The 26,954-nt window shown below is 45.6% G+C and overlaps 1 protein-coding gene across 3 annotated transcripts in view; it reads right to left on the reverse strand.

Annotated features, from left to right (window-relative positions):
- Positions 1–7,577: 7,577 nt before the first annotated feature.
- LOC135912636 (uncharacterized) overlaps positions 7,578–26,954 on the reverse strand; it is a 38,292-nt gene continuing 18,915 nt past the window's right edge. For all 3 annotated transcript variants that reach the window (XM_070522284.1, XM_070522285.1, XM_065445124.2), the window contains 6 exons: positions 23,832–23,991; positions 22,048–22,172; positions 17,422–17,539; positions 13,998–14,165; positions 9,018–9,149; positions 7,578–7,965 (listed from right to left, as the gene is read on the reverse strand). In XM_070522284.1, the coding sequence (XP_070378385.1) occupies positions 7,801–7,965; positions 9,018–9,149; positions 13,998–14,165; positions 17,422–17,539; positions 22,048–22,172; positions 23,832–23,991 (868 nt within the window). In that variant the 3' untranslated portion in view covers positions 7,578–7,800. The remainder of the gene's footprint in view (positions 7,966–9,017; positions 9,150–13,997; positions 14,166–17,421; positions 17,540–22,047; positions 22,173–23,831; positions 23,992–26,954) is intronic.

The following is a 26,954-nucleotide window of genomic DNA, read 5'->3' on the forward strand; positions in this document are numbered from 1 at the left end:
CGCAAAATGTGAAAAAGCCACATCACGGAGCGCTTTCACGGAGGTATTGTGCTGCTCTCAAGCGTGCGTTCGGTGAACAAGGTCGATTGCATTGTGACTGGCGATGAGGAAGCAGAAGGGAGTTCTTTATCTCATCGGCAGCGCTCGGCCAGCAGCATGCATTTTCCCCGTCACCCGACGACGAGCCGACGTTGTTCATCGAACGCACGCTTGAGAGCAGCACGATACCACTGCGCAAGCGCTCCATCACGTGGCTTTTTTTTTCATATTTCGCGGGCTTTCTTTGCAACCCGGAAAAAAGGACTACGTGAGATGTATTACAAAGGAAACAACTCGATCGGTGGTTTCTGAAGGTGCTCTACAAATCGGTGTGTAGTACTTAAGGTAATCAGCCAATAATTAAAAATTTGTAAATAATCTAAATAATTAGTGAATAATGGTGAAACAAAAAAATTCTTTGAGTTACTATAGGCTATTGTGAATACTATGCGTTCATTTCAGTTCGCTTTGACGCCCCTTTCATATTTAAATTCTTGGCTCAAGTTATGTGGGACACCCTTATGCTCCATGGCCACACATGCGCAAACGTAATCAAAATGAACACATCCCTTATGCCAGGCGGTTAACAGACATGTGAGCTTAAAAACTGACACTCGACAGCGTAAAGAGATAAGGATGAGTAACTGACACAATGATCTGCTTTTTTCTTTATGTGATAAGCTTTAGTGCTAATTGCGCTTGCTCGCTTTTGCTTCGCCACAGAATCAAGGTCTCATGAAAGCGTGGTGCACAATTAAAGAAGGAAATGTTTTAAAGGTTTTTAGATACGTCGACGAGTTTTTAGTGTTTTTAGCGTGTGACTCTTCCTAGCTGGATACTCTTAATGAGGGTTTAGGTGTTTTTAATCAATGTGGTTAGTTTTACCTAAGATTTACCCACGAACTACCCCACGATAATCATTTGCACTTCCTAGATCTTAACCTAGAGTTCTGCGAACGCCATGTTTGTTGGGTTTACATTCCTCGGGCACAAAAGGAACTTTTGTCTTCCAAGTCGGAGCATTCAAGCATTGTCACAGGAGGCATAGCATCCAAATGCATGGAATCAGCTCTCAATAAATCTTGTGTGCAATAAAATGGAAGCAAGTTTTGATGATCAAGTTCGCCGGCAACAGGGTGTCATAGGGAACCCTTTCGACAACAGGGTTCCCTATGACACCTTTGACAGATATAGCCGAAAGTCTGTTGCACTGGTTGAAAATCAGAAAGCCGAGTACGAGTTAGACGACAGAACGTGAAGCGTTCAGACCTGTGCTGGTGCCTTATATACATAAGGTTTCCCACAACCTTAAAAAGGTTGCAGGTTGGCACGGTGTCCCTCTGGATTTTTCTGCTCTGAATAAGCTCGCGAAACTGTGCCCACGCATGCAGTGATAACAGGCGAGGCTGCCAAATTAGGCATGGCATAGCATACGTTCCCTATGCAACCGGAGTTGTTTATGCCCTACCTTTATCATGTGGAAAGACGTACGTCGGTCAGACCTGGTGATGCATCAATGAGTGACTCAGGAAACATGCCAGAAAAGCAAACAGTAATGCTCAAACAGGGGCACATCTTACGTCCCATTTGAATGCTTGCAGCAATTGTACACCGCGCTTTGATGGGACCTTAATTCTGGGGCGAAGCGAAAGGGACCAAGCGCAGAAGAAAGGGAAGAAAAAGGTGGGGGAGCTTGTAACATTAACATATCATGGGCTCTTGGCTCCATTATGGGACAAGGCAGAAGAAGAATGTTGTGAATGCTGTTCAAGGCAATGAGAAAGTTTGCTCGCGAGTGGATTACTTGTTCGAATTCCAAAAGAAGTTAATAAGCCATGCCATTGCAAGTTGTTGCATTGATATGTTTACTTTGTAATGTACGAAAGTAATATTTAAGGACTTGGTGTGTTGTCATTGCAGAATCTAGTGACAGGCTATCTGGTGTCAGTGGGTCAGAAGCTTTGCAGGCTTTGAGTCAGATACTTCATAGACAGGGCAAGTTTTTTCTTGTTTGCCATCCTCGTGTGTCACTGTTGTTCAGTCTTAATTGTTGTTGAAAGGAAAAAATTGTCCTCCACCTTACAGCAGCACAAAGCTACAAATTCCCTTCGGAGCTTCATGCTACTGCGGGGTGCATTTTTTTTCATTTTCATGAAGCTTCCTCTAGTTCGTGAATTTCTACAGAACTGATTTGCAATAACATTGCTTCTGCATTATCTTTAGGACACAGCACTGCTGCTACGTTCTTTGACAGCCCCACAGTATTCCTGCCAGATCAGCTTGGTACGATTTCTCTGACACCATTGCTTAGTTCTCAGGAACAGATTGTGAGACACTTGCTCTAGCTAACCAATATTTTGTGTGCACTCGCTCATATTTAACGAGTCACTTTCACCGATACTCACCTACATACCTGTAGCATTTTTCAAAGCACTAGTTCACACATTTATAATGTTCACACCCATCCATGTGGAAAACTTTCAGATAAGCACAGCCTTATCCAGATGTGCCTTGACTACTTCCAAGCCAACGTTTCCTTTTCAGGAAACCATCACTATTTTATATTTTATGGCTAAGTGTTATGGGTAGCTTTCGCTATTGCAATATCACCTGTTCATTTGACATTTTCTGTTGTCTGTCAGTGTTTCTAAGCTGCAGATAAAACACGGGGAAGGCGGCAGATGGAAATTCAAGACGATGAGCAAAACGAGAACAAGGTGAAAGCATGAGCCAACGTTCCCACAAGTGGACTTGTCTTCTTGAAGGCGCCGTATGCTATCCTCACCACAGTATATATATAGGAGGGGTTCTTCTAAAGCAGAGAGGGTGTAAGGCGGGTCGGTGCGGCAACGGGTGAAGGTGTGTCAGCGTGTCTAATTCAGAATAAAGGAGCGCTGTGCACGTGAACAGTGACACGGCCAAATGCCAAGCACGTGTCAACGGCGTCTGACACGCTGGCTGGAAAAAAAATAAACGAAAAAAATTAAGAAAAAGAAAAAAAATCTAACAAACCAAGCAAAGTGTTGTTGTGTATATCTCGAAATTTAGCATAGCGATTAGATTCTAAAGTTCCCTTTTGAACGTTCATGCCTTTTGGTTGCAATGTGTTGACCTTATGGATAACGTATAATTATCTACATTTGCTTTTTCGTTCAGAACGAAAATTTGTAAGGTGTAGTGTTTAGGTTAATCAAAGGGATGATCTGGTTGGTGGAAATGCTTGGCGACGGCTTTGGGAAGTTTAGCTTTGTCCGCACGATGCCCATTTAATTTGACTTTCACTGATTGTCCTCTTTCACCGATACATTGTTTCTTATCGTAGGAACGTTCAAGCATATAAATCACATCCGAACTTGTACAATGAAGGTAGATTTGAGATCGTGAGTATAACTACTTTCGGTGCTTTTAATTTTAATGCCCGTTTGAATGTGCTTACAGGTTTTGCACCTGGGGCGACAGCGTGCTTTTATTACTGGGGAGTGCTGTTGGCTGACTTTTGCGTAGACCAACCAACATGTCTTCGATCTTCCTATTGCGCCGATAGGTAACCCTAGGTACATCCGGGAACGCTTTCCTCAGACGCTCGTTACTTAATAATATTGGGTGGTATTTTCGTAGGACGTTATGTTTGGGAGTGCATTGGGATATTTTGTTATAAAGGCCCGCGGTCTGTCAGATTCTGGTGTGGCCTGTTTCTTCGCCGATTCCGACTGTCCCTTCAATTTTGACGCGACATCACAAGCTCTATCGAGAGCAACTAGGGGATAGTTTCTTTCCGCTAGCGTTCTTTTAAGGTCATTTAAAACTTGGGGAAATGTACTATTTGCAGAAATTGCAGAACGTGAAAGTTAAGTGTGTCTTCACAGAAGCTTTTCCATGTTTGCCTTGTGAACTCATCGTCCACTGTAGCGAAAGGCACACGATTTGCAGGTTGGCGACAATGTTGCAGCCTTGCTTGGCAAGGGCGTCCTATTGGTCAGCGGAGCCCTGCTGCTGAGCCGCTTTGGTGAAGGTATGATCATTTTGGCCCGAGTCTATAATGTCTTGGGCAGCCAGCTGCAATGGACTCAGCTTCACGAATGGAAGCGGCAGGGCTCGCAGCTTGTGCCGAAAACGCCTGAAAACGTTCTTTTTCATGCTGGCATGTCTTTAACCGGACTAAAGCGAGGTTCACCTGTCAACGTCATTGCCTTTCTGAGCCGCTTAGTGCAGCAGTTTTCCTTGTCGGTGCCATCATGAGCAGTAGGTGGTGTGGTGGGGTGAAGCAGTAGGTGGTGTGTAAGAACTGATGATGCATGTTAAAGCTGCACTCCAGAGGCGGCGAGGTATCACAGGCTAATCGGACGAGAAAGGCAAACCATGTGCGGAAGCTGTGTGGTAAACTCAGCCGAAAGCCTACACTGCCTACATCAAGCTACACGGTGTTGAAGCCTCCGCTGCAGTGTGATTACTAAAACGCTTACTGTTGGTGCTCGTTAGTGTCATGGTGCACTACTTTGCTTCACCGCCCTACATGGAGGAGCCATCCCTGTCATCACAGAGCATATTTGACTTGTTCGCGCCGACGTCACATCGGTTACACAAAGTTGATGGCGTACCCTGGCATGAAACACTTTCGTTTCTAAAACAGTTTCCGCACATTGTTTATCTTTCGTGTCGGATTAGCCTGTGACGTCTCACCACCTACGGAGTGCAGCTTTAGCATGCGTCAGCAGTGGTTTCATGCTGCCTGCTGCTTCACTTGTGATGACACCAACTAAGAAAACTGTGGCGTCAAGCGGCGCAAAAAGGCAACAACATCAATGAGCGAATCTCGCTTTGATCTGGCGAGAGACACACGCCAGTGGGAAGCAAACTGCCTTTGTGCGTTTGCGGTGCACGCTACGAACTCTGCCATTCTCATTCCTGAAGCTGAGCGCATCCCAAGTGGCTGCCCAAGACACTGCGAAGCCAGACCAATATGCTGGTACTTTCGCTGAAGCAACTTGGCAGAAGGACGCCAATTGCCAACAGGACGCTGCAGCAGAGCGCGAGTTCACAAAGCGATTTAATAAAAACAGGTTCGGTTTCCCTTTACATCTTTCGAACGACTGTGGTTTATGGCGGATGTACACAGGGCTCCAGCGCGTGCAATGCAGTGTCTTTAGGGGATGTTTCCCGGTCACAAGTCGTTCCACTACATTCGCTTGTGGCGATCGTCGATGATCCCTGTGCAGTGGTAGGGTACCGTTGATGACTACTTACAACTTAATACTTCATGTACAATAAACATGCAACCGCTTCTGTGACATGTTTCCCTATTGTGTCCCACTGATTCCTATGAAAGAGCGATCAGCCATTTTGGCTAGCTTTTTTTTCGCTTGTATTTCGAATGCCAAATTTTGCCTGGCTATGCTGCTTTAGGCTAGGCTATCTGTACAGTCAATTTTTATTTTACTGGGCCTAGTCATGCAGATAATGTTGTATAACAATTCATTGTTTGTGCTATTTCCGTGGTGGGCCCTCATTTAAGAAAAGACAGAAGGGTGCATTGCCAGAACTCGCAGATGTAATGTCCACCAACACAGCCATATGCAGCTCGTGCTGTTTCAGGGTATTCTATTTGTTTATTGTGCGTGTTGAAATATAATGCCTAATGCAATTCTTTATATTCCAGATCTATGCTGGGACCAACTGGTGGCTCGAAAAGGAGGCTGGGGCATCTTGTTTCGGGCCTCAGTGGATTCCCTGTTTGCGACATGGCATCTATTGGATGCCCGATCAACTGAGGCGCTGCAACGTTGCAGGAACATTGCCAAATAAGTGCTGGGCAAAGGGCTAGATGGAGCAGAGACCCGCTTTAACCCCCGAGATGGTGGCCTCACTAAAAGGTTTGCAATGTAGGGCACTTAGATCTTATACTGTGACATGCAGTGAATTTTTTCAATTCATTAAACTACTGTTTCAACTGAGGTGGCCAACCAGTGCGCAGTTCACTTACTCAGATTTTTTAACCTTACAATGTTCATAAACCATAGAAATTCCGCAGGCTGAAGTAATGAACATAGCCAGCCTTACATGTGTAAGGCTGGGTATGTTGGCTGTGCTTTGTCAATGAAAGGAACTTTCTGTGTGTTTAGTTTAACTGTGTTGTTTATCATTCAAGTAAAACCACAGTGCATAGCGCAGTTACTATGGTTTCTGCTGTTGAGCGTAGGGTCGGGGGCTCATGGTGGCCGGTGCCTAAGCGTCCCAATAATCACGAATCTCAAATATTGAATTTGCCAGGAAGTTACATTCCAGAAGTAGCGAAAAAGGCTTGTCAATACGTTGTTGCATGCACATGCACTTGCATGTTACCAGACCAATCGGTATTTTGTCCATGTCATGGTATCGCTACCGATAAATGCATGAACAAAATCTACATTCTCTGGCAACATGAGCAGAGATATTCTTTCAAGCACTTCAGTGACCATGGGTTAGCACGCAAGGGTCATTGTCTGCCATTTTTCGTGCTCCAGTGTAGACATTAAGGGTAGAGTCAGCACCATTTAAAGCTGCTTGATGACAGATTGTAACTGCATAAAAAGAAAATAACGAAGAGTGTGTTGCTATTTAGCACAAATGAGCAGTCACATCGATTCCCACAGACGTGTACGAGGTCCACATAATTCTTTCAAGTCAAGCTTTTTTAGTGAACCTGCCTGCACCTCTCTTGCCGACGGTGGCTGCTGCTTGTTGCTTTCTCGCTGTATGGCTCATACAGGTCTGTGGGACGGCGCATCCATGTGGGCGGTCACATCTGTTCCTGTTAGGACTGGTTGGGTGCCCGCAAACAAGTACTGCAGAAAGCCAGCTTGCCTCTTTCAACCCCTATAACGCTGGTTGTATTCACAGGTGCATTGCATTCTTCGCCAACATGCCACATAAATTTGCATGCACTCACATGGACTAAAATTGTATAAACACCTGTTAGAGCACCCAAGCCTTATGCATAATTATGGACCACTTCACTGTATATATATACATTCCAACTGCATTCATAAACATGTTTTTGAATTTCCTTCTTGCTTTTTACTTGCAGCTCTCTTGGGCAATGGCACACGGGCAGTGATGTGCGCGACGAAAACCAGAAAAAAGCATGAAGAATGTTTGAAAGCGCCTTGAAAGAAGCCGGGCGACGTGTGAAGGAAGTGATTGTTTGTGATGCAAGCTTTCTTGCCGACTGTGGTACTTCTAGTAAATAAAAATAATTTCAGGTATTCAGACAAAACTTATTTTATGCAAAATATTGCAGGGCTGTGAATGTGCAGGCCTAATAGGCTTAGGCATGAGCTCCAACAGGCCGATAAGCCAACCGGCCGACAAGCCGATATGCCAAATTTCCGCATAGCAAACAGATATGGTCTTGTTGGAATTTTTGACTGGGCGTACATTTCAATGCACGCCAATGACCACCCATGCACATTAATGCGACGATGGTGCTGCCATCAATAAGCCCGATCTCGCGGCCATTAGCGAAGGTGACCCACCATCCGAGACAACTCACGCAAAGACACTTTACAAGAGCAAAGGGAAAAGTCAAAAACCGTTTGACCACAATGTGTTTATCGCATGCAGTACCGCTAACATACGCTAAATAAAAATATAGGCTTTTTTTTCTACCTGGTCACGTAGGGCTAACGAAAAATCCCGCCCACAGACACATTACAGGACGGCTCGCAAAACAGTGCGACACCTGTACGTCGTTGGGCAATTACCACACAGCAGCAGGGTATGTGTCTAACCCTTCGGCATCTGTGCTTGCCGGTAGTAAAAGTCTCTGAATCGCTTTACGCGCTCGAAGGGTTTTCCGAGACAGTGCTTCCTTAAGTCTGTCAGGTCAGCGTTGAGCAACAACCACGTGAAGTTGGTCCGTACGTCGGATCTCTGCATGATGTTCGCGGCCTGGGAAGCCAAAACGAAAAGACAGGTTCATCGCTTCCTTAAAAAAGCGTGGACACCTAATCTAGACGTCAAATTGAATGCAGCATAAGCTTTGCATGCTTACGAAGAACGCTTTTGCAAAGTGTGACTAACAGCGGACGGCGAAAGGGTAATACATCTCAAAGTCCACAAAATAAATGTGGCTCGTTTGTTCGAATTTGTCGCGATAGCCATCGTGAAAACGTCACTGCAAAGCAGCGTGACGTTAAAGAGGCTGGCGGAGACGCACTTTCGGAGTGGTTGCACATCTGTTTGCCGAAAGATTGGCCGGGAGACGCAAGTGGGCGTCTTCGGCCTGGCTCTGGTGTCGACCAACGTAAGCGCAAGCGTTATATTGAGCAGACCCATTTGGAGATATGGCCGGTTCACCCATATCTCCAAGTGGGTTCGACTCTTATCAAGGGTCAGGCGTTTGCCTCTCTACCTTCGCGATGTCAGTTTGTATGCAACGAGGAGATTTGGCCGATGGCCCATATCTCCAAGTGGGTTTGACTCTCACCAAAGGTCGTGGGTTCTTGTGCCTTAGGCAACTTTATCTTAATCGACCGTGCTTCAATTAACACCAAAGGTAGTGGGTTCGACTCTCGACCTTCGCGATGCCAACTGGAATCCAACTTAGATATGGCCGACGGCCCATATCTCCAAGTGTTTTCGGCTCACTGTGAGTTTTGGTTACATGAACTTTGGTGCAATGACGCCGCACATGTATCTTTTGTCGCAAGAGCCATCTAAGGCTTCCGTCCTAATGTCGCTAATTCGAAATTAAAGCAGAGAGTAGCACTACGCGTCTTACCGAAAAACAACAAAATTACCTGAAGTGAACACTACAAGAAGTTATTAAAAAAGAAATTTGTCAAGAAAACTAGTTATAATGTCCTCCGCGGGCATTAAAATTAGTTTTCTTGAATTGATTGCGATTGACGCTGTGATTAGCTTTGCTAAGATTAGATTTATTATCGCGGGAATTAAGCGTTGTTTTTTGTGCATGAAGAGTGAAGGCCCAAGCAAGTCACCTTGTCAAGAAGGTGCTTGAGCGTGTCAAACGCCAACAGCTTATGCTTCTTGTGTCGCTGGGACTGCGCCTCGGATTCTTGGCCGACGGCTGTCTTCTCGATGTCGAGGTCCGTCTGTGGCACCTGGCACGCCTGGAGCATTCAAGCAACGATCATTTAGAAACTGTCAGCTGTGCTTTTTTTTTTCTCGTTCGCGCTGTCACTGCTGTCCGAGCTCTACTAGCTACCGTGAAAGGTGAGCATCCAACACAACCTAGTGTCTTAATTTCGAACGTCGCTGTGATTAATAAAAAATGTGCCCGTCGTATCGCAAGAACCTGCCTACGACAACGAGAGCTCACTGCGCTAGTTGGCGTTGCAGGTTAGGTGTTAGAGTTCGACACCAGGCTTGTAATTTATTCTGATTCATAATTTTCACAGTGGCAGTTATTCGCTAAGGCAACAGCAGAAGCCACGGCCGGTTTCGAGGGTTCGGAAACAAAGCTTCGCAATTGAAAGCGATAGAGGACCAAGGTACGTGCATGAACCGTGCAATTTATTGAAAGAGCCGCGCTGGGACGACAACGCTTGGCGGATATCAGCTAGGTGTTGTACCACCTTCTAACTTTTCTAATTGCATTCGTATAGAACCCCCCCCCCCCCCACACACACACACCTCGACGTCAGGCACTCTCTCCACGTTTCTTTTTCCGCTCGTCAAAGTCGGCTTCGGTCAGCAATTGCTTCGGACGCGCCATGGCAAAAGCAAAGGCGAGAAGTGAGCGATCGAGTGGCCATCCCGTTCCACACCGTGCCCCCGATTTGGTTAAATTTCCTCGGCGCGAGCTGGATGTATCGCTCCTCCATGTAGTGAAGGCGGGTTCACGGAGTCCGGTGCTATATATATATATATATAGTTTATATCTTCAAGAATTCAAGATATAGCAGTTTTGGAATGGCAAGCAGTTATACTATTTACGTTACTATTTACTATTACTATTTATTTATTAATACTATTTATGTTGCGATCGGCCTGCAGGGGTGCTAACCTGCAGACCCTCTCCCGGCCAGCTGCAGTACTTTTGATCGTTCTGCGGTGGTGGCGATCTTCGGAGAACTGACGACGCCAGCAACGTTAACCGACCATGCACTTCCTTCGCAGAACTAGAGACCACGGCAAAGTTAATTAACCATGTGCCTCCTCGTACAGCACAGCGGCGTCGGCCAGGCTAGCCGTTCGGCGGACCGAGTATTGTTGGTTGATTCGCCGTCGCCTTCATGGTCTATTTGCCGCAAGATAGCTTCTCGGAAAAGTGTGTTTCGCGATGCGTTTTTTCTCGGGCCCCAGGATTCGTCACAGTATGCTGAAACTCGTGGCAGCTACCGGAGAGGTCAGCTCTGGAATTAAGAGGCGCCTGCTGGGGTCAAGCGTGACAATCTGGTTACGAGGACCCGCTCAACTCGGTGTGTTCTGGGAATCCGAAGTGCGTGTCTGAGTGTGTGAGCCCTCCTGCTCAAAGGCGCGTCGACTGCGCCCCAACGACTGTGGACAGCAGTTTTCCCTCCCCTAGGGATCTAGGGAGGACAGAGGCTTTTTAAGCAGCAGTTTGTCGGCTGCTAGCAGTATGCTTGGTGCCTAGAGCTTTGTGCTCAAGTGCTCTGTGCTGCCTGCTTCGTCTTTCGGGCTCCATTTGGGAGTCATGCTAGGCTGTTGAAATGTACCTCCTGTCGAAATCTAAATACTGTAAATAAATCCTGCACTCCTAGTTATCGATGAGAGTAAAGTTCTCCCTACGATCACAAGTATAACAACGGGTAGAAACCAAGCATGTCTACGCAGGTCCAGCATCTAAGCATCAAGCATGTCAAGTTAAAGGTACAAACATGCATGATACAATCAAGAAAATCAAACAAACAGCAAATTTGTAAATACAACTTATACAGGTAGTATAGACAGCTACTATACTCTCATCACAAACAGCGCTGGTCTGGTAGCATTATACTCAGCTCGGCAAGCTCTAGACACTTCAGGGCTGTCTGCTACGTTGCAGTTGTGGCGTCTAGTGCATTCCGTTCGCATACTGCATGGGGGAAAAAGAAAAGAAACTGTTGTTCTTGCGAAATAATTCCTAAAGAGTGAGAGTGTGTTTGTGATGGGTGATTCTGGAGTGGCTTACATTGATGAAGTCTTCGGAGTTAATCATAAATTATTGTGCAGAACTAAGCATAAGAACATTCAGCGGTGTATCTGCGGTCGGCTAAGTAGAGGGTAAAGCTCTGCACGAAGTGCAACACCCTTTATAGACCCTTTATAATCTTTTATAGTGTCACCCATAGCTTCAGTCAGTCTGTAAATACGTGTAATTGTATATGCTATAGATAATTCAGGCAGCTTTTCGCTGCACCCTTTCGAGTGTGGCTACGTTGGTAGGTGTATGGAGAGACCATACAATATTAGCATATTCCAATATCGGACGTATAAGCGAAACGTGAGTAGCTTTATTCCGGGAGGCGAGCTATGCAAGGCACGTTGAAGAAAAAAGAGCTTGTTCATGGCTTTTTCGCTACATGCTGAAAGTGTGTTGTCCAGTTTAAGTCGAATGTGGTAATACCCAGATATTGGTATTTAATAAGAGTTCGCAGTGTGGAGTTATCTGAACCATAAGTGAACTTGAGCGGAATTTTTTCTTTGTAACGGACATAGGAACTGTCTTTTTTTGTCAACGATCATGTTTCAATCGTGACATCACTGAAAAACGTGATTTATGTCGCTGTTCAGTTTGATCTGGTCGGACCAGTCTTTTATAGTGTCACCCATGGCGTGAGTGGAATAGAAGGAGCGTCGGACATTAGACTGCACTACCTTCGCAATCGGCCAACGATTTTAGGCTGTACCATCTCCGGAATCAGCGCAAGAACAAGGCCAGGATAAGAAACTGACATACACCTTTCGAACAAATGGGGGTAACTCACCAAGGAAGATATTGTTACCTAAATTCGGTTCCCTTTCTGTTGAATTTCGTCTGCCTTCAGCAGGCTCCTAATTTCGGTACACTGCGTAATTGTGATCAAAAGGTGTCGAACACAGAATGTCGCTAAATCCAACGTTTCAAACACAGAAGCTAGTCTTCAGCAAGGCCCCTTCTTTATGTTGGTCACACTGAGTCCACGAATAGATCCTCACAAAGGGGCCCAACATCCCTTTGGTGCATTCATATCAACGCCTCTCTATAGGAATTGATAGCAGACAGATAAGTTGAGGGCAGCGCGTTGTAGTATTTCCACTCGGTGTTTTTTAGGAGTTACCCCTGACCAGTTCGCAAGAAGTTGGCAACTGATTGACCAAGCGACAGTGGCTGTGGTATTACCCCCGACCCCATAAAGGTCACACAAATCTGCGTGAGACAACAAACGCGCATACTTTATGCGGATTCACAATAAACATCTTGCTTATATAGGCTACTAAACTTGCGGCAATCCCGATACCCTTAAGCACCTTCCTCCTCTGCGCTTGCGAAGCGCTGGCACAGGAACGCTCAAGGATCGTCACTGTCTACAGGAAACAGGGCGCACCTGCTGCAACACCCAAGGACCCCCTGTTCCCGTCGCCTCTCCACCTGGGGGCTCTCCACAGCCTCTTGGAGTTTGTGGAGGAGAACTGCATGACCTCCTACGGATAGGTGCCCGTATCTCTGCGGCCACTGCCTTCATCCTCGGCCTCCTCCATGAACAGAGGAGACTCCTGATGCTTCTCCTTCTCTACCCTTTCTTTAATCTTTATTTCCTACTTCCCATTCCCCGGACGTTTCCCCGTGCTCCCTATTGGGCAGCAGAAATAAGCGTGATTTCCCACAGTAAACCACTATTACTGCTAATTATCTTTAATTTTCCGTGAAGAGTCTGCTGAGTAGTCCAAGTTCAATTACAGAGATAGGAAGTGCTTTGGCAAAAGTAAATAAATACAATGGGAGGGGCACTATCGTAAATCTTCACTGAAAAAGAACCCTGTATATTCGTCTTCGCAGCCTAACATGACTGTCGACACACTAAACAGCGTTTGCTTTTATGCGTATTTGTGCATGTGTACAAGAGCTGCCCATGTAGTGACCGGAGGGATAGCGCCGCCGTAGCTGAAATGGTAGAAAATAAAGTCGAACCGCTTGATATGTGCTGTCGGCTGTCTTCCCAGAAACATCGGGCCGCTTTGTGTGCACTCGAATGGACACCTAGGGGCTGGCTTTTCCCGAACAGCCAACATGGATCACTGAGTACGTGCCATTGGGTCAGTGCCCGAGACCAACAACTTTGGCACTGGTATGCGGCACCGAATGTGTGCCCGTTCTTGTTCAACCCTCAAGAGTAATGTGCGACTAGGGAGGCAAGAGGTGTGAAGTCCAAATTGTGTGTGGGTGTGCGTGGTACTCCTCTGAGCCCCCGTACACCTCTCATCAACGTTCTTCCCAAGACAAGCGTCATACATATCCCTCGGCCTCGTGATGAGACAGCTGAGAGCTTCAAGTGGAAAGGCTGTGTTAGCAGAGGGAGAATTGTTGCGATCGTAACAGATCTTCTGAGAGGACAACAAGGTAACGGCAAGGCTTGTCGCTCTCTGAGCAGGTCGACACCAGCGACACCAGGAACACAGGCACTGAAGGCGATTAATAATGCGAAGGCTCACATTAGTGACACTGTAAACTAGTTTCAAGGCACAGGCAAAACATCACTGCCTCCTATGCAGAGGATTCGTCGCAGCAACAAATGGATTATTAGCGCACTTTGTTTTACCACTTAAGATGACAGACGCCTATATAAAGAAATCGTCACAAAGGTTCGTTTAGGTTATGGGCGTGCTATCAGTGCATAAACCTGTTCGTCATAGCCATGTTCAACTGCATCTGAAGTTTTAACCACGTATCCATATGGATTCAGACACCGTATATTGCTACAGGAACAGGAAGAAAAAAAGAGTAAATACTCAGACGCTGGAAAACTGGAACTTGCCTGAGAGTAGTCCGAGATGCCGAAGCCAGTGCATGGTTGGTACAGCGTATCGTTGGCGCTGCTGGGTCGTTTCTTGAAGCTGTAAACGGCGACGCCCATCTGCAGTGCGAAGGCCACGACGAGATCCGACCTCGAGAATCGTGACTTCGCCATACGGTAGGCCTTGTCCTGTTGATTTCATAACGCACGTTCAAAGACATGCCCTCTCTACGCAACGGGAAATCTGCCTAATAATTACTATCGCGACTCGTATCGTCCGTATCTTATAATGTCATTTACAGAGTGCTTCACGTAACTTGAACCACAGATTTAAAAAAAAAAACGTGGTGAACTAAAGCTGAATGAAACCAATCACTTATGCTTTGCCAACACATGCTCTCCTTGGAGCATTTATTTAATATTCCGCTTAATTAGTGTAATAAATAGGATCAATTATGCAAAGATTTCAATATTATTTTAGGTCCAAGTGCAGTTAGTTACGCTTACAAAGTTTCCATATTTTTGATGGTGACGAACATGCTTTGTGGTAATTTATCGGGGCGTTTAAGGGAAGCCCGCGAAGTAAATAAAACCCCGCGACTGTGCTCATGCGTTGTCGTATTGCAGCGCTCTCAATCGTGCTTGGAGCGAAAGGACCACCCGCACGGACCGTGACGAAGTGAGGCGCCGCGGCAGTAGGCATCGACTTCACAGTGCGTCAGCATCTTTGACGGTGGCACACGGAATGGAGGCACCGTCGTCCCTGGTAAGCGATAGGCTGACCGCGCGCAGGGTTCTTCCACTCGAAGCACGGTACATTCTCCTCGCCGAAGAACTGGCGATGCGGCTGCAGCGTGGAGCATTCTTCTTAACTACAATCGCCTCCATTGCAAAAGGAGCCATCCTGGCGACTCCTGGTGAACATAGTATGAGTGGGTCGTAATACGGCTTTAGGTGCTGCACGTGGACGCTTTTACGACCACGACAGCGCTGGCCCGTAGGTGGCATGACTGGCTGGACGATATAATTCACAGGCAATGTCGGTGCTACAACATGGTCGGGTTTGTGATATAATGAGACAACCTTGGGTGAGAGGCCAGCAGGAACAGCTGCGAACGAAATCCATAGAAGCGATCCCGAAGTAATTGACAATGCCGGTGGCCATAGTCGCGTCAAGATTGTTGTTTCCATTGGTCGACGGTGTAGTAGAAGAATGGGTGAGCTGACGGAATTTTTCCGGCATGGTGGACAGCTTCACGGGTAAGCGTCCACTCTCATGATTCGCGTAGGTACGGGAAACTGGTGGCCAGCGTTGTCGAAGGCTCCCGGCCATGGTGAAAAACCTGTGGTCGTCTGTGGTGCAGTGGTGTAGGCGCACCTTATGAACGGCCAAACAAGGTCGAAATCAATGTTATCAGAGGCGACGTATTTGAGAGCACTTCATCCAAACCATTAGTATGAGGATGGTACGCGTGCTGGTTCAAAAAACGATGCCACATTCAGGAAGGAGCCCGTTTACGACCTTCAAGAGGAACACACGTTCTCTATCCCTCAGGCGTTGGCAAGGTTCGCAGCGACAGAAGAGGAGGAGGAGAAGGAAATACCTTTTTTTAGTCCTGAGGAACCCCTCCCCACCCAGAGAATCCCTCCACACAGAGAATAAAATTTCTCACGATGAAGGATGCTATGTCATGAGCTGTGGCTGCAATCCTGTGAATGGCGAAGGCTATCCATAGTCAATGGCCAATGGCGACTATCCAGCGGTTTTCGGAAGCCGTGCTCGGAAGGGTTCCGTACAGGCCGATGCCAATGCGATCGAGGGTCTGGCAAGGCACGGGATTGACTGAAGTGGACCAGAGACATGCTGAGCAGGAACCTTCAGGTGTACATGCCTCCTGAATAAAACCTGGAACGATGCCGGCTGTACGTTTTGAAGACACCCGCATGTGCACACTGTGGATAAGCGTGGAATGCATCTCATATTTCGCCACGAAGATATCGAGATAGAACCAGCAACTATTTGGGGCCGTCAGAGAGGTAGTTCCGGTGATAGAGAAGGTCATCCCACACTTCGAAGTGAAAAGCTTGACGATGAAAAGCTCGAGAAGCTGGAGGAGATGTCGACGGGTTTGAAATAAAGCGCATAAGACCGCTAATCCTGGCATTCCTGCGTTACTCCAAAGCCGTGTGGCAGCCTGCTGGGAACGAATGTAATTTATCAACGGCAGGCAAGCAGGCAGCATTTCGATTGACATGGGCAAACGGGAATGCACGTCGACATTGGTGTGGCGGCGCGCAGACTTGTAGACAACGGGCACGTTGAAGCATTGCAACCGCAAAGCTTAGGGAACTAACTGGCCGGCGGAATCCTTCAACGTGAACAGCCAACAAAGCGCACGGTGGTCTGTAACAACGTCGAAGGGACGGCAGCGTCTTAATTTACCAAGTGTCCAGATTATCACAAAACTTTTCTTAACGGGCTAACTGGTCTCTGCTTTAGTGAGGGTGCTGCTTGCATATTCAACGACGTACTCGTTGAAACCAAATTTGCGCAGCGCGAGCACAGTGCCGAGTTCAGCACCGCTGGCATCGATGTGCATTTCAGTCGGTGCTGTAGGGTCGAAGTGACGCAGTAACGGCGGCGAGGTTAGCAGGCGACCCAAATCTTTGGAAGCATCGTTGAAGGTCGGGGTGCCTCGGCGTCCTTCAGTGCACCTCGTCCTGCCTCGGCATAACCCAGCGTACGACCACGGTGAAGGATGAAAGAGCGAACGCTCAGCACAGGGGTTGATGGAAGACGGCGATAGTCAAGAGAGCGCGAGAAGGAAAGCGGAAGTGGAGAGCATGGCGAAATGCCGAGGACAAAAGCAGAGTGCCGCGGAAGACTACGCGATGAAGCCAGAGTATTTATTCGTAAACTGATTGTACGAGCGACGCGAATGGTGTGGTACTTTCTTTAAGCCACGCACGCACCACTGATTACACTGAAACCTTCGACGATTCATGTATAGAAGCCAACGCGCTTGACCCATAGATCACATTTTCGACGATCGCCGACTGTGATCGCGGCTATCGTTGTGCTTGAGTGTGTCTTGTTCTGCAACGCTTCGCTCCGTCTGACAGGGGCCGCACGAGGGAGATTCTCCGCACCAGCCAATATATCACGAAATGAAAACATATGCAGAGCTGGGCATGGATTTTGCATTAGGGAGTATCATCATCGTCTCATCATCGGTGAATCTTTGTTCTGTCTTTTTTTTTCCTACATACATTCTTGGCTTATACAAGCCCTTCATAATGACTTAACAGAAAGAGCATAGTTTGTTATTTACCCGTTTTACTTCTGACTGATCTCTTCAAGGCGCAAGTATTTCGAAAATTTTTAAAAATATACGTTTTCCCCCCGCTTTCTTAATGCACCCTGTAAAGATGCAGATACACTTGCCAGAGTGGGTGTACGCGAGTTCCGGCTCTTGAGAGCGTTGACAGGCAGCGTGAAGCATCGTAGGTTGCTCGGCATCGTCACAATTGTGGCCAGTATCACCACGATGTCCACATCAAGCCTGCGGGCAACAAAATTTATGCAAATGGCACGAGGTACACCGAGTGAGCAGAAAAATATCTCTCCGAAACGACCCAAAGAAAGATCTGCGCAGCCTTGTAATCCCAGACTTTAAAAGCGTTGCTTTCGCTCACTCTTGCTGAACTTACCCTTGTATTCTAGAAGGTTCCTCGACACAGCTCCACCCCGAATGGAGAAGGAGAATGGCAGCGCCTCCTTTCGACAAAAGGGGGTCACTGCTCTCCATTCCTGCCGTTGGACGGCAACACTTGAGAACAGTAGCGTATTTTTCAGCCGAAGAGTGGCGCTGTTGTGGATGCAATACGTACGAGGTGCTCCGGGCTATGTGGAAAGGTGTGATGGTTCCAGGACTTACGTTTGTAAATGCGGTTGTTTGCTTGAAATCAGGGTTACAATCAGGACTCGATAGCAACCAAAGGTTAGTGGGCCACCTCGCATTGGGCGCTCACGGCAAGACTACACATGAAGCTGTACAGAGTGGTTTAGCTGGACAAGTTTTGAAATGAGGGACGCTCCAAGCAAAATTATCAAGAACGACTGAGGAATGTGGAAGAAAAACATGGATTCACAGTGGAGGAAAAGAGCTAGGAAGCTTACCAGCATATCTAGGGCCTCTAGGTGAGCAACACAACAACAAAGAACGTCAAACGGAAAGTCAGACAAGCTGAGATAATCTCATAGGTCACGGCAATAGAAAAAAATCCTGCCACGAGTATTTACTTCAGAGGAATAAACGATATCAGGAAAGAAACAATTTTATGATAACTCAAAGGGAAGGTCATTACTTTTCGAAACGAGATCAGGAGGCCTTAGAAAACACACTTATAAAGCGAGATATAAGAAGGAAGAAGAAGCATGTGCTTGCTGCGGTAAATCTAGGGAAACGGTGGAGCATTTTTTATTACAATGTAAAGATATCTATCCAGCGGTTGATACATGCCTCACTGTCATCTTTGAAGCCCTTGGGTTCAGCGAGAGCATGGGGAAAGTAAACATTTCCTCAGCAGAGATTAGTAAGTGGAAAATTGGTGGAAGAAAAGTAGCGAAACAACAAACAGACGCATAAAAAAAATTCACAACAGGGGGTCAGAAACTTTGGGTACAGGAATTTATGGTGGTTCTCTTTCCTTTGTTTTATAACATAGGTAGGGACACCCAGCGCCCCATTCAAAAGGGGAAGCTCATCACATCCATTCATCTATCCATCGATAAAGGATCCATCGATCCATCTATCCATCGAAGACGTTCTAGTGGAGTATGGTTTGAGAACGCGAAGGCTAGTATCTTTCCTATTTTCAGTGTCGTTGGAAATGTAAACCCGAGACAGTTTATTCCTAAAGGCTATTCTGAATATAGCACGCGTCATAAAAGGGACATCATTATAGAATGCAGAGTGCGACTATCGACACAGACAGCAAGGCGACCACGCAAGTACTGTGACACTTTCAACTACAAATATCTTGTCTTCAGAGGCACCCCATATATATATACACACCCGATGAACAGAAATACAAACAAGAATAACATGCATTTAGGGCTACGTATATGAGAACTGTGCCCGTGTGCGCGGTATGTGAAACATACAATGTAAAGGTAAATAGCCGTATTTCAAGAAACCAAGGGTTTATTTTTTCGTTGCTTTTTTTACCGTGATGCCATAAGCATTCTCACGTGGTCTCCGTCCTTGCAATCACACACGCCTCAATTATTGCTCGGGTCATATTACAACCTGCTCCTGCGTCATTTATGCATGCATTTCCGAGAACGCGGCTGAATCCCGGTAAAAGAAAAAAAAAACATAGTAACAGGATAAAATATGTAGGTCTCGGAAATCATAAGAAAATGAGGGTGCGTGAGCCTGCGGTCAGTGTCGCTATCAGAAAACGAAATGCGGTTCCCTGAATAATCGCTATTACCTGTGGCTTGCATGTTTTGATCTCACTGTGGACACGCGTAATGTAATATTATGTGTAGTTCTGATCTCATGGCATTTTTGTTTTGTTTTTAGTTCCGGTCGGCCGATATATATATATATATATATATATATCGTGTACTTGCGAAAATGAACATGTGCTTGAAAGCAGCGCTGTGTTTGCCGGCTTCTTTGCTTCTTTGTCTACGGATTGGCCTTGTCTCGCTGCCCAGTCTAGCCGTGAATTGAGGAGTTGACGGGGAATTTACCATACGCTAAGGAGGATGACGGTGAAAGCGTGCCCACTCGCGAGATATCCATTACGTCACTCGACATTTTCATTATACCGTGTTGTTTCTTCTTATCACTTGTTTTTTTCCCACCAATGGTCATGGATTTTAGTGCCTCAATTACATCTACTTTATTTAGCTGTGCCTTAATTCACTTCCTCCTAATTAACACCAAAGGCCGCGCGTTCATCTCCGACCAAATCTACGTACCAGTGCCCTAAATAACCCTATGTTAATTAACTGTGCCTTAATTCACTTCGGCTTAGTTAACCCCGACAGTTTGACTATCGTCCCACACAATGTCAATTGAAATCCAACTTGGAGATATTACTGGTTCACCCATACCTCCATGTTGGGTCGTTGATTCGAGTACCTCAGTCAAATTCGCCTTAAGTAGCACCAACTCTCGACCTTCGCTATGTCAATGGGAATGCAACATGTAGATATCGCTAGTTCGCCCAAATCTCCAAGTTGGTTCAACTCCCACCAAGGATCTTGGGTTCAACGCTCTTAGTTAACTTATAATAATTTCCTGTGCCCTAATTCAGTTCGACTTAACTCCAAAGGTAGTTGGTTCACATTGAGCCATTCAAAGCGCCCGCCCCACACCACCCCCAACCAGCAGCACTCCTCGTGTAATCAGCGTTACTACGTCACATGACTCAGCTGTGTTCCTACTTGTCCGTTCCGTCACTTTCTTACGAACCAGTTGCTCTGCTGACGACATACCTCCTTAAATCACCTTAGGCTGTTTAGACTTTGATAATGCTATCACGTAAAATACTCTTTTCGGGCGAAACATCGAGCACAGGTAACAGGATCTACGTACCACACAACGCGTTCCCTGTGTTACTGAATTTCGTAATGATTTCTTCGCACGTGCGTGACAGAAATCTGAAAATCTTGGATGGTCTGCAGTGGAAATTCATGTCTCAGAGACGTTTACGTGTGCTGACGCAGACACTTCTCAAATGCTGCGTGAGAAATCTTGCGGAAATATTTTCGACTATAAAAACGCAATGTGCCAGTATTCAGATAACATCATTCTGATGAAACTGGCATTTCCGATGTCTTCGTAATACACAGTATTCGTGATGCTTCCTGGTGCGAAGCAATTTGTCCGGGTCGAATGCTTCCGGCTTTTCGGATGAAGATTTGACAATATATATATTCTGGGGTTTCATGTCTCACAACAATGGCATGATCATGAAGGACGCCATGGAAGGGGATCGGGGATTAATTTTGACCACATGCATGTCTTTATCGTGCACCCGATGCATGATACATGGGCGTATTTTCTTTCTTTTTTTTTCACTTTGCCCCCACCGATTGGCGGTCATCGCGGCCGAAATTATATCCCGCTTTCTTGGCCTTAAGAAGTGCAACGCGAAATAAACTGCGCCACAATGGCGGGTCTAATTTATCAGCTAAGTAGCCTCAAACGCCTATTAGTTCAATCGCATTCGGGATTGAGAGGTAGACTGAACAGAATCGCCTTTTTGTAAATCCCAAGATCACGTTCCATAGGTAGATGCAGCTTTGAATATAGCAACAGTGGTTGAACAATGTGAACCTTAGTCTTGAAGCAACGTTTCCTAGAAGAAATTTGCATCATCTGACGACTCTAATCCGAGCCACCTTTGTTTGCGTAACTGGTGCTTTCAAGTGAACAAGTTTCGTTGACGATAGATAAGGGAATGCGTCTTTGCCAGGGTCCCACCGATGGCAAGTGCTCCCGACGAATAACGTCACCTCCGGGCTGAGGTCTCCCTTGGCCATTCACTATTGTTGACAAAGTTGTTATAAAAATTACAAAAAGAAACTCGCCGATTACGCCTAAATTTCATTTTCTGCTCTGCTTGCGTTTAGAGTGACGCCGAAGGCGGAAGAAATTCCGACGAAAAGAAATAAACGCCGACGGAAGGGGACGCATTCATTAAAACACCACCGTCTGACACATTCGACGCTAACAAGTTTCGGAAGCTAATTCGCGCCACAGTGATCGTATTTATATTCTCGCATGTATTCTCTTAATCTTCGTCGCTATCCAGTCAGGTACGCTCTTGCCGTCTAAACGCTTCATAGCATCGGGGGAAGGAACTTGCCGAAGCAGAGTTGGGCAACTACACAAAAAATTTACGTGAAGAACATGCGCTCTGCCGTGCCTAGTGCAGAACGGGCGGATCGAAGCTTGTAAAATAAGGTATCCGGCTTTCCCGGGTATCTCTGCAGCGGCAGTCTACAAAAGCTCTGGCTGCATGTGTTGACCGCAAGTTGCGTACTCACAATGCGACGTTCTGCGCAGTGTTCTCCAGGGTCGACCATGCATTTTTGTCATTGTAGAAGTAGGAGCCAACGCCCACGAAGACTTTGTTGAGTTCTCTGTTTGAGCCCAGCAGCCTCCGCATTACCTGTCAATAATAGCAAGGTCGGAATACCCGTTTCTTTATTTCAGGCACAATATTGCCAAGAAGAAGAAAGAACAGTAGCAAGAATTTTCAAGATAGTAACAAATACATGTAACTATAGTCTACTTTCTCTGCCTGATCAAACTACTTGGTTTTTTTTAAAGGTGACTGACTGGGCATGTTGGTAGGGCATGAATGCAGCTTTTTGCGCATAAGACGAGAACAATGAAGAGGCTGAGGCACACGAGCTCGCTCGTTTGCCTCGGCCTTTTCTTTGTTCTCGTCGTGTGCTCAAAAAAGCTGCAGACTTGCTTTTCGTTTTTCTTAGCACAAGTAGAGATAATAGTCAACCTTTAAAATTTCATTTAGCAACGCACTGGTAACAGACATGAGAAGTTTTCGTCTCTTTAGCTCAGTTTACAATCGTGTTCACAGATAAAGCAGCGGGGAGGAGAGGAGGGGGCAGACGTGATGTTTCGCATTTCAATATGTAACTTGCTTCCCAGTTTGCACAATATAGGCTAAGTTCCAAATATGTGGCCTAGTTGCCGCATTTGCAATGTATTAGATGCGCGAGTTCACCGGCGCTTTACGATTATGCGTTCGTTTTACGAGCGGCACGAAATTCAGCCCGCTTCCTTGTCATAACTACACTTTACACCAAGTTCAAGACCACTACGGCAACTCAGTGTTTTAAGGTAAATGCGTAGGGATGAATTTATAGCCTTTGAGTAAAATTGGTTCTTATTCAAGCCTTCCAGGATATTATACGGTCGTTACCCGGAATGTTTTTCGGCGTCCAAAAATAGCTTTAACTGAATAGTTCACATACGGCCAAAGTAAAGGAAGGGAAGAGGGGGGGGGGGCAGGGATCTTTTATAGCATCTGAGAAAATTTCGTAAAATGATAGCAGCCTATTTAGGGACTTTGAAAACAATTAGTGAAGCCTTTTTTGTTTGTTTTGGGTATTTTCATGCTTTATAGAAGTTCCCAGTACGTTTTTCCGGTGTCCTCGGTGAAGTAAAGAAAACATCTTACATTTGTTTAACATTGGGAGAAACTCATGATCAGTGCCTAGGCGAATTTGGAAGTGTGCGGATGTACTAACGCTTTAGCAGTAAACTGCGTACGCCAGTGATCATAAGCTTCATAACTGTGTTTTACGAACGATACCCAACTTCGCTCACTGCCCTGGGAGTGCGATGACCAAGTTTAGCGAAAATGGTGATGACACTATACCGAGCAAGTACTAGAAGTCAGATGAGTATGGATCGAATAAAGGCTTCATAATATGTTCCCTAAGAAAGTGCTCAAAAACCATATTGTATGAAGGCAAGGCTTCAAAGAGGCGAGTCATATGCGGCCAACGTTTCAAAGTACGTTGTTGAATTTGAAGCAACGGAAACTTCAGATGCACCTTCTCGATAGGAACGGCTTTAATGAAGATTGGGTTGTCAATATTTCAAGACTGCGAACAAGCATCATCTGTCTTCTTTGTTGACTGACAGCTCCTGCTCAACCGTCTTTCCCACTGAGCCTATCCGGCAAAAGACACAGCCAGGCAGTAAAGCCAAACCTGGCAGGCAAGTTCCCTTTGGAACTTGCCTGCTAGCTTTATTTACTCGAAGTGACGATCACCGAAATGACGTCCAAGCCCGTTACCTTGAGTGTATCAGTCGCGGTCACGGATGCGAGCTTTTCGAGATGTGCGGAATCTGCGATGATGTTCAGGATGCCGTAGTGGTTGACCCGGTGGTGCTGCTTCAACGCGTCCAGGTCGTCCATAACTTCCACGTTCTGAAACATGTCCTTTTCGAGGTACCTACAAAGGAATGGAACGCGCATCTCTAGAAGTGTTGCCTGGGGAGTGTCCAGCTATTGAAATTTAATTTAGTGTAAGTACTCCAAAGAAAAACACGGAATTCGAACGCCGAACCTTCTACATCTACAAGTTGTCACGTGGTGTAACGACGTACCATTCAGCATTGGAATAACCTACCAAATGACATATGTTGACATTTTTGACCCTGTATGCTTCAAGGTATGCTTATGTATATCATTTCCATAATTCATCACAGCTAAACCTTACTGCGCACCTAACTAAATACTTTTAGCGAAGTTGTATAGTTTTGTTTGTTTTGTTGGTTTTGTTTGTTAGTTTAGTTGTTAGTTGTTCTTTTATCTTCACCAGCCATTCGTATAATTTCTTGGTACTCCCTTTTTGCTACTTCGCACAGTCGTTTTGTTTCATTTATTGCGTTATTTATATTGTTGGATATTTGTTCTTTCATGCATGTTCGCTTGCTAACAATGCCTAATTTCTTTGTACTCCTTTCTTTTTGCTAATTCCCTGTGTCCTCCACTGACGCAATACTCCTTCGGGAGCCTGTGAGCTAAATAAATAAATAAATAAATAAATAAATAAAGTTATGGGGCTTGAGGCAGTGCTGGCGTCTCATTGGCGCCGCAGATGTGTTTGCACGCTGCATTGCGCGATAAAGGGCGAAAACGTGTGTGCCACCCCTCCTCCCCGTGTCCACTGTAAAAGCAATACAAGCCCCGTGCGTGGCTTCGTGTTCTCTCTCTCTCTCTTTCTCTCTGTATACTCACTATACTGATTGTGCGGAGGCGTCAAACAATGTGAAAGAAATCTTTGCGTGTGCTTTGTCACGGTACCGAGTCGACCAAATCGATACAAGTAAGTTTACCTCGCGTATAAGCATTTCGGAGCAAAAATTTAAAAAAAAGATTAGGTGGAATATAGTCACTTCTTTGCCGAAGTGAAAGTGCTAATCATGGCCGAGTGCACTCTGTTTTCAGTAAGTTGTTTCTCAATTATTAAGGGTTGTTCATCTTTTCTTTTTCTTTTATGAGCTAGTGCAAGGCGCATACTTTGCTGTAGCGGGAATCAGCAAGGAAAGGCCGTAACCGCTACAAAATCGCAATGGAATTCTGCAAAAAAAAAGAAAGCAATGAAGTAAACCACCAGGCTGAAACCACTGTTAGCATGCCTACAACACTCAGGATTGTTGTTCTAACAATAAATGTAAACTTCTCACTTCCCTTAACTTTTCTCGCTCACTGCATAGCGAGCATCTCGACCTAGGTAGCCTTGAAGCCTTGAGCGATCATTGACCAGTTTGCTGCGCGTACGTTCACGTGATGCCTGCGTTTGGGGGGCGCTGTTTTTGCAGGCCTCTCCGATTCAACCACGTGACCACCGCAATGATGCACTCCGATACCACGTCACTCATATCCTAACTGGTCACCCCGACTGTCCCGGCTTTCCACTCAAGATCAAGTCTGGTCAGCCAAGTCAAAGTCAGTCAACATTAATTTATTTCAACATCCATATTGAAAGGTACAGCGATGCTGGGACTTGTAAGCGATAAACCACAAAAGGCGTGACAGTGGCCTGCACTCTGTTTAAAACACACAGGCCGCAGGATGCAGCAAGTGGCAGCATCCACTTAGTCTTCTCACAAATGAAATCTCTGTAGACAATGCCTTAAACGCAGTAATTCCATGATAAGAAAGTGAGAAAAAGTTCATTTAAACTTGCAAATTGTCGGATAAATAAGTCTATATGTTTAACGCCTACATTGTAGCGGCTCATGAGAACGGATTTAAGAGTCAAAAGTGGGTAGCAACCTGAAGTAATCAAAAATTGGTTATTGTGGGAGCCATATGGGACATTTACGATTATTCAAACTGCTTGCTTGCACATCTGTGAATGTCTTAAGCTTGCAATGATAGCTGTACACCATATGAGGTTACATTATGATAAAGCAGAAAAGAAGAACGAGTTATCGACTAGAAGCTTTATGTGCGACGGGAGAAGAAACCACAGCCTCGATAAAGCTTCAACTGTCCGTGATAATTTAGACAAAACCTCTTCAACGTGTTCTTTCTAATACTTGAATTCATGCAATTAAACTCCAAGCCTCTTAATGACAACTACAACATCAATGCTAGAACAGCTCAGAGTAAGTTTATGTCAACATTCGTAGTTTCGTTTTTGGCACGAAATATTACAGCTTCTATTTTCGCAATATTTATGCCCAGCGAACTGCACTTATATGCATGTTCAAGTACATCGTCAGCTCGATTTCAGCGCAGTCAGTGCCGGCGGTTGAGAATCTGAAAAATGTAACCAGTATTGTCAGCATATACGATAAATCTTTTATGTCTGTCAATATTTACTAGTTGGTTTAGGCATACGTTAAAGAGCGAAGGTCCGCGGATGCTATCCTACAGCATTCGATATTTATTTATTTTATTAAACTGAAATTAAAAGTTTTTTCAGGTGCATTTGTTGTGTGCGGTATCGTAGATAGCTGCTTAAAAGATTCTGAAAATTTCCTGAAAGCCATAATCCGAAAGTTTATTAATTGTGCTTTGATTGGTCGAATAGAAAGCTTTCGGACAATCAATAAACACTCCAAGCACCTAATGGCCACTTTCAAGGGAGTCTGGAATAAAGCTTTATGCACAAAATGTGCACTCTCAGTAGAACGTCTTTGCGTGTGTGAGTGTGCGCGTGTGTGTGTGTGTGGAACGAAATTTGAATGATGCCAGAAGGTTGTGCTTTGTCAAAGAAGAGGTCACTCGCATGTGTAATAATCTTTCTGTACCTTTCAACAAGACAGGGAGAATCGATAATGGCTTGTGTTCGTACAAGTCATTGCTATCACCACCTTTGGAGAAAAGAGACACTATGACAGCTTCTTGACGTTCAGGAAAATTTCCAGGTAATTATATTAGGTTGGCAAAATTATTTACCAC

Source organism: Dermacentor albipictus, chromosome 7, assembly GCF_038994185.2.
Source record: "Dermacentor albipictus isolate Rhodes 1998 colony chromosome 7, USDA_Dalb.pri_finalv2, whole genome shotgun sequence".
NCBI classification, from domain to species: domain Eukaryota; kingdom Metazoa; phylum Arthropoda; class Arachnida; order Ixodida; family Ixodidae; genus Dermacentor; species Dermacentor albipictus.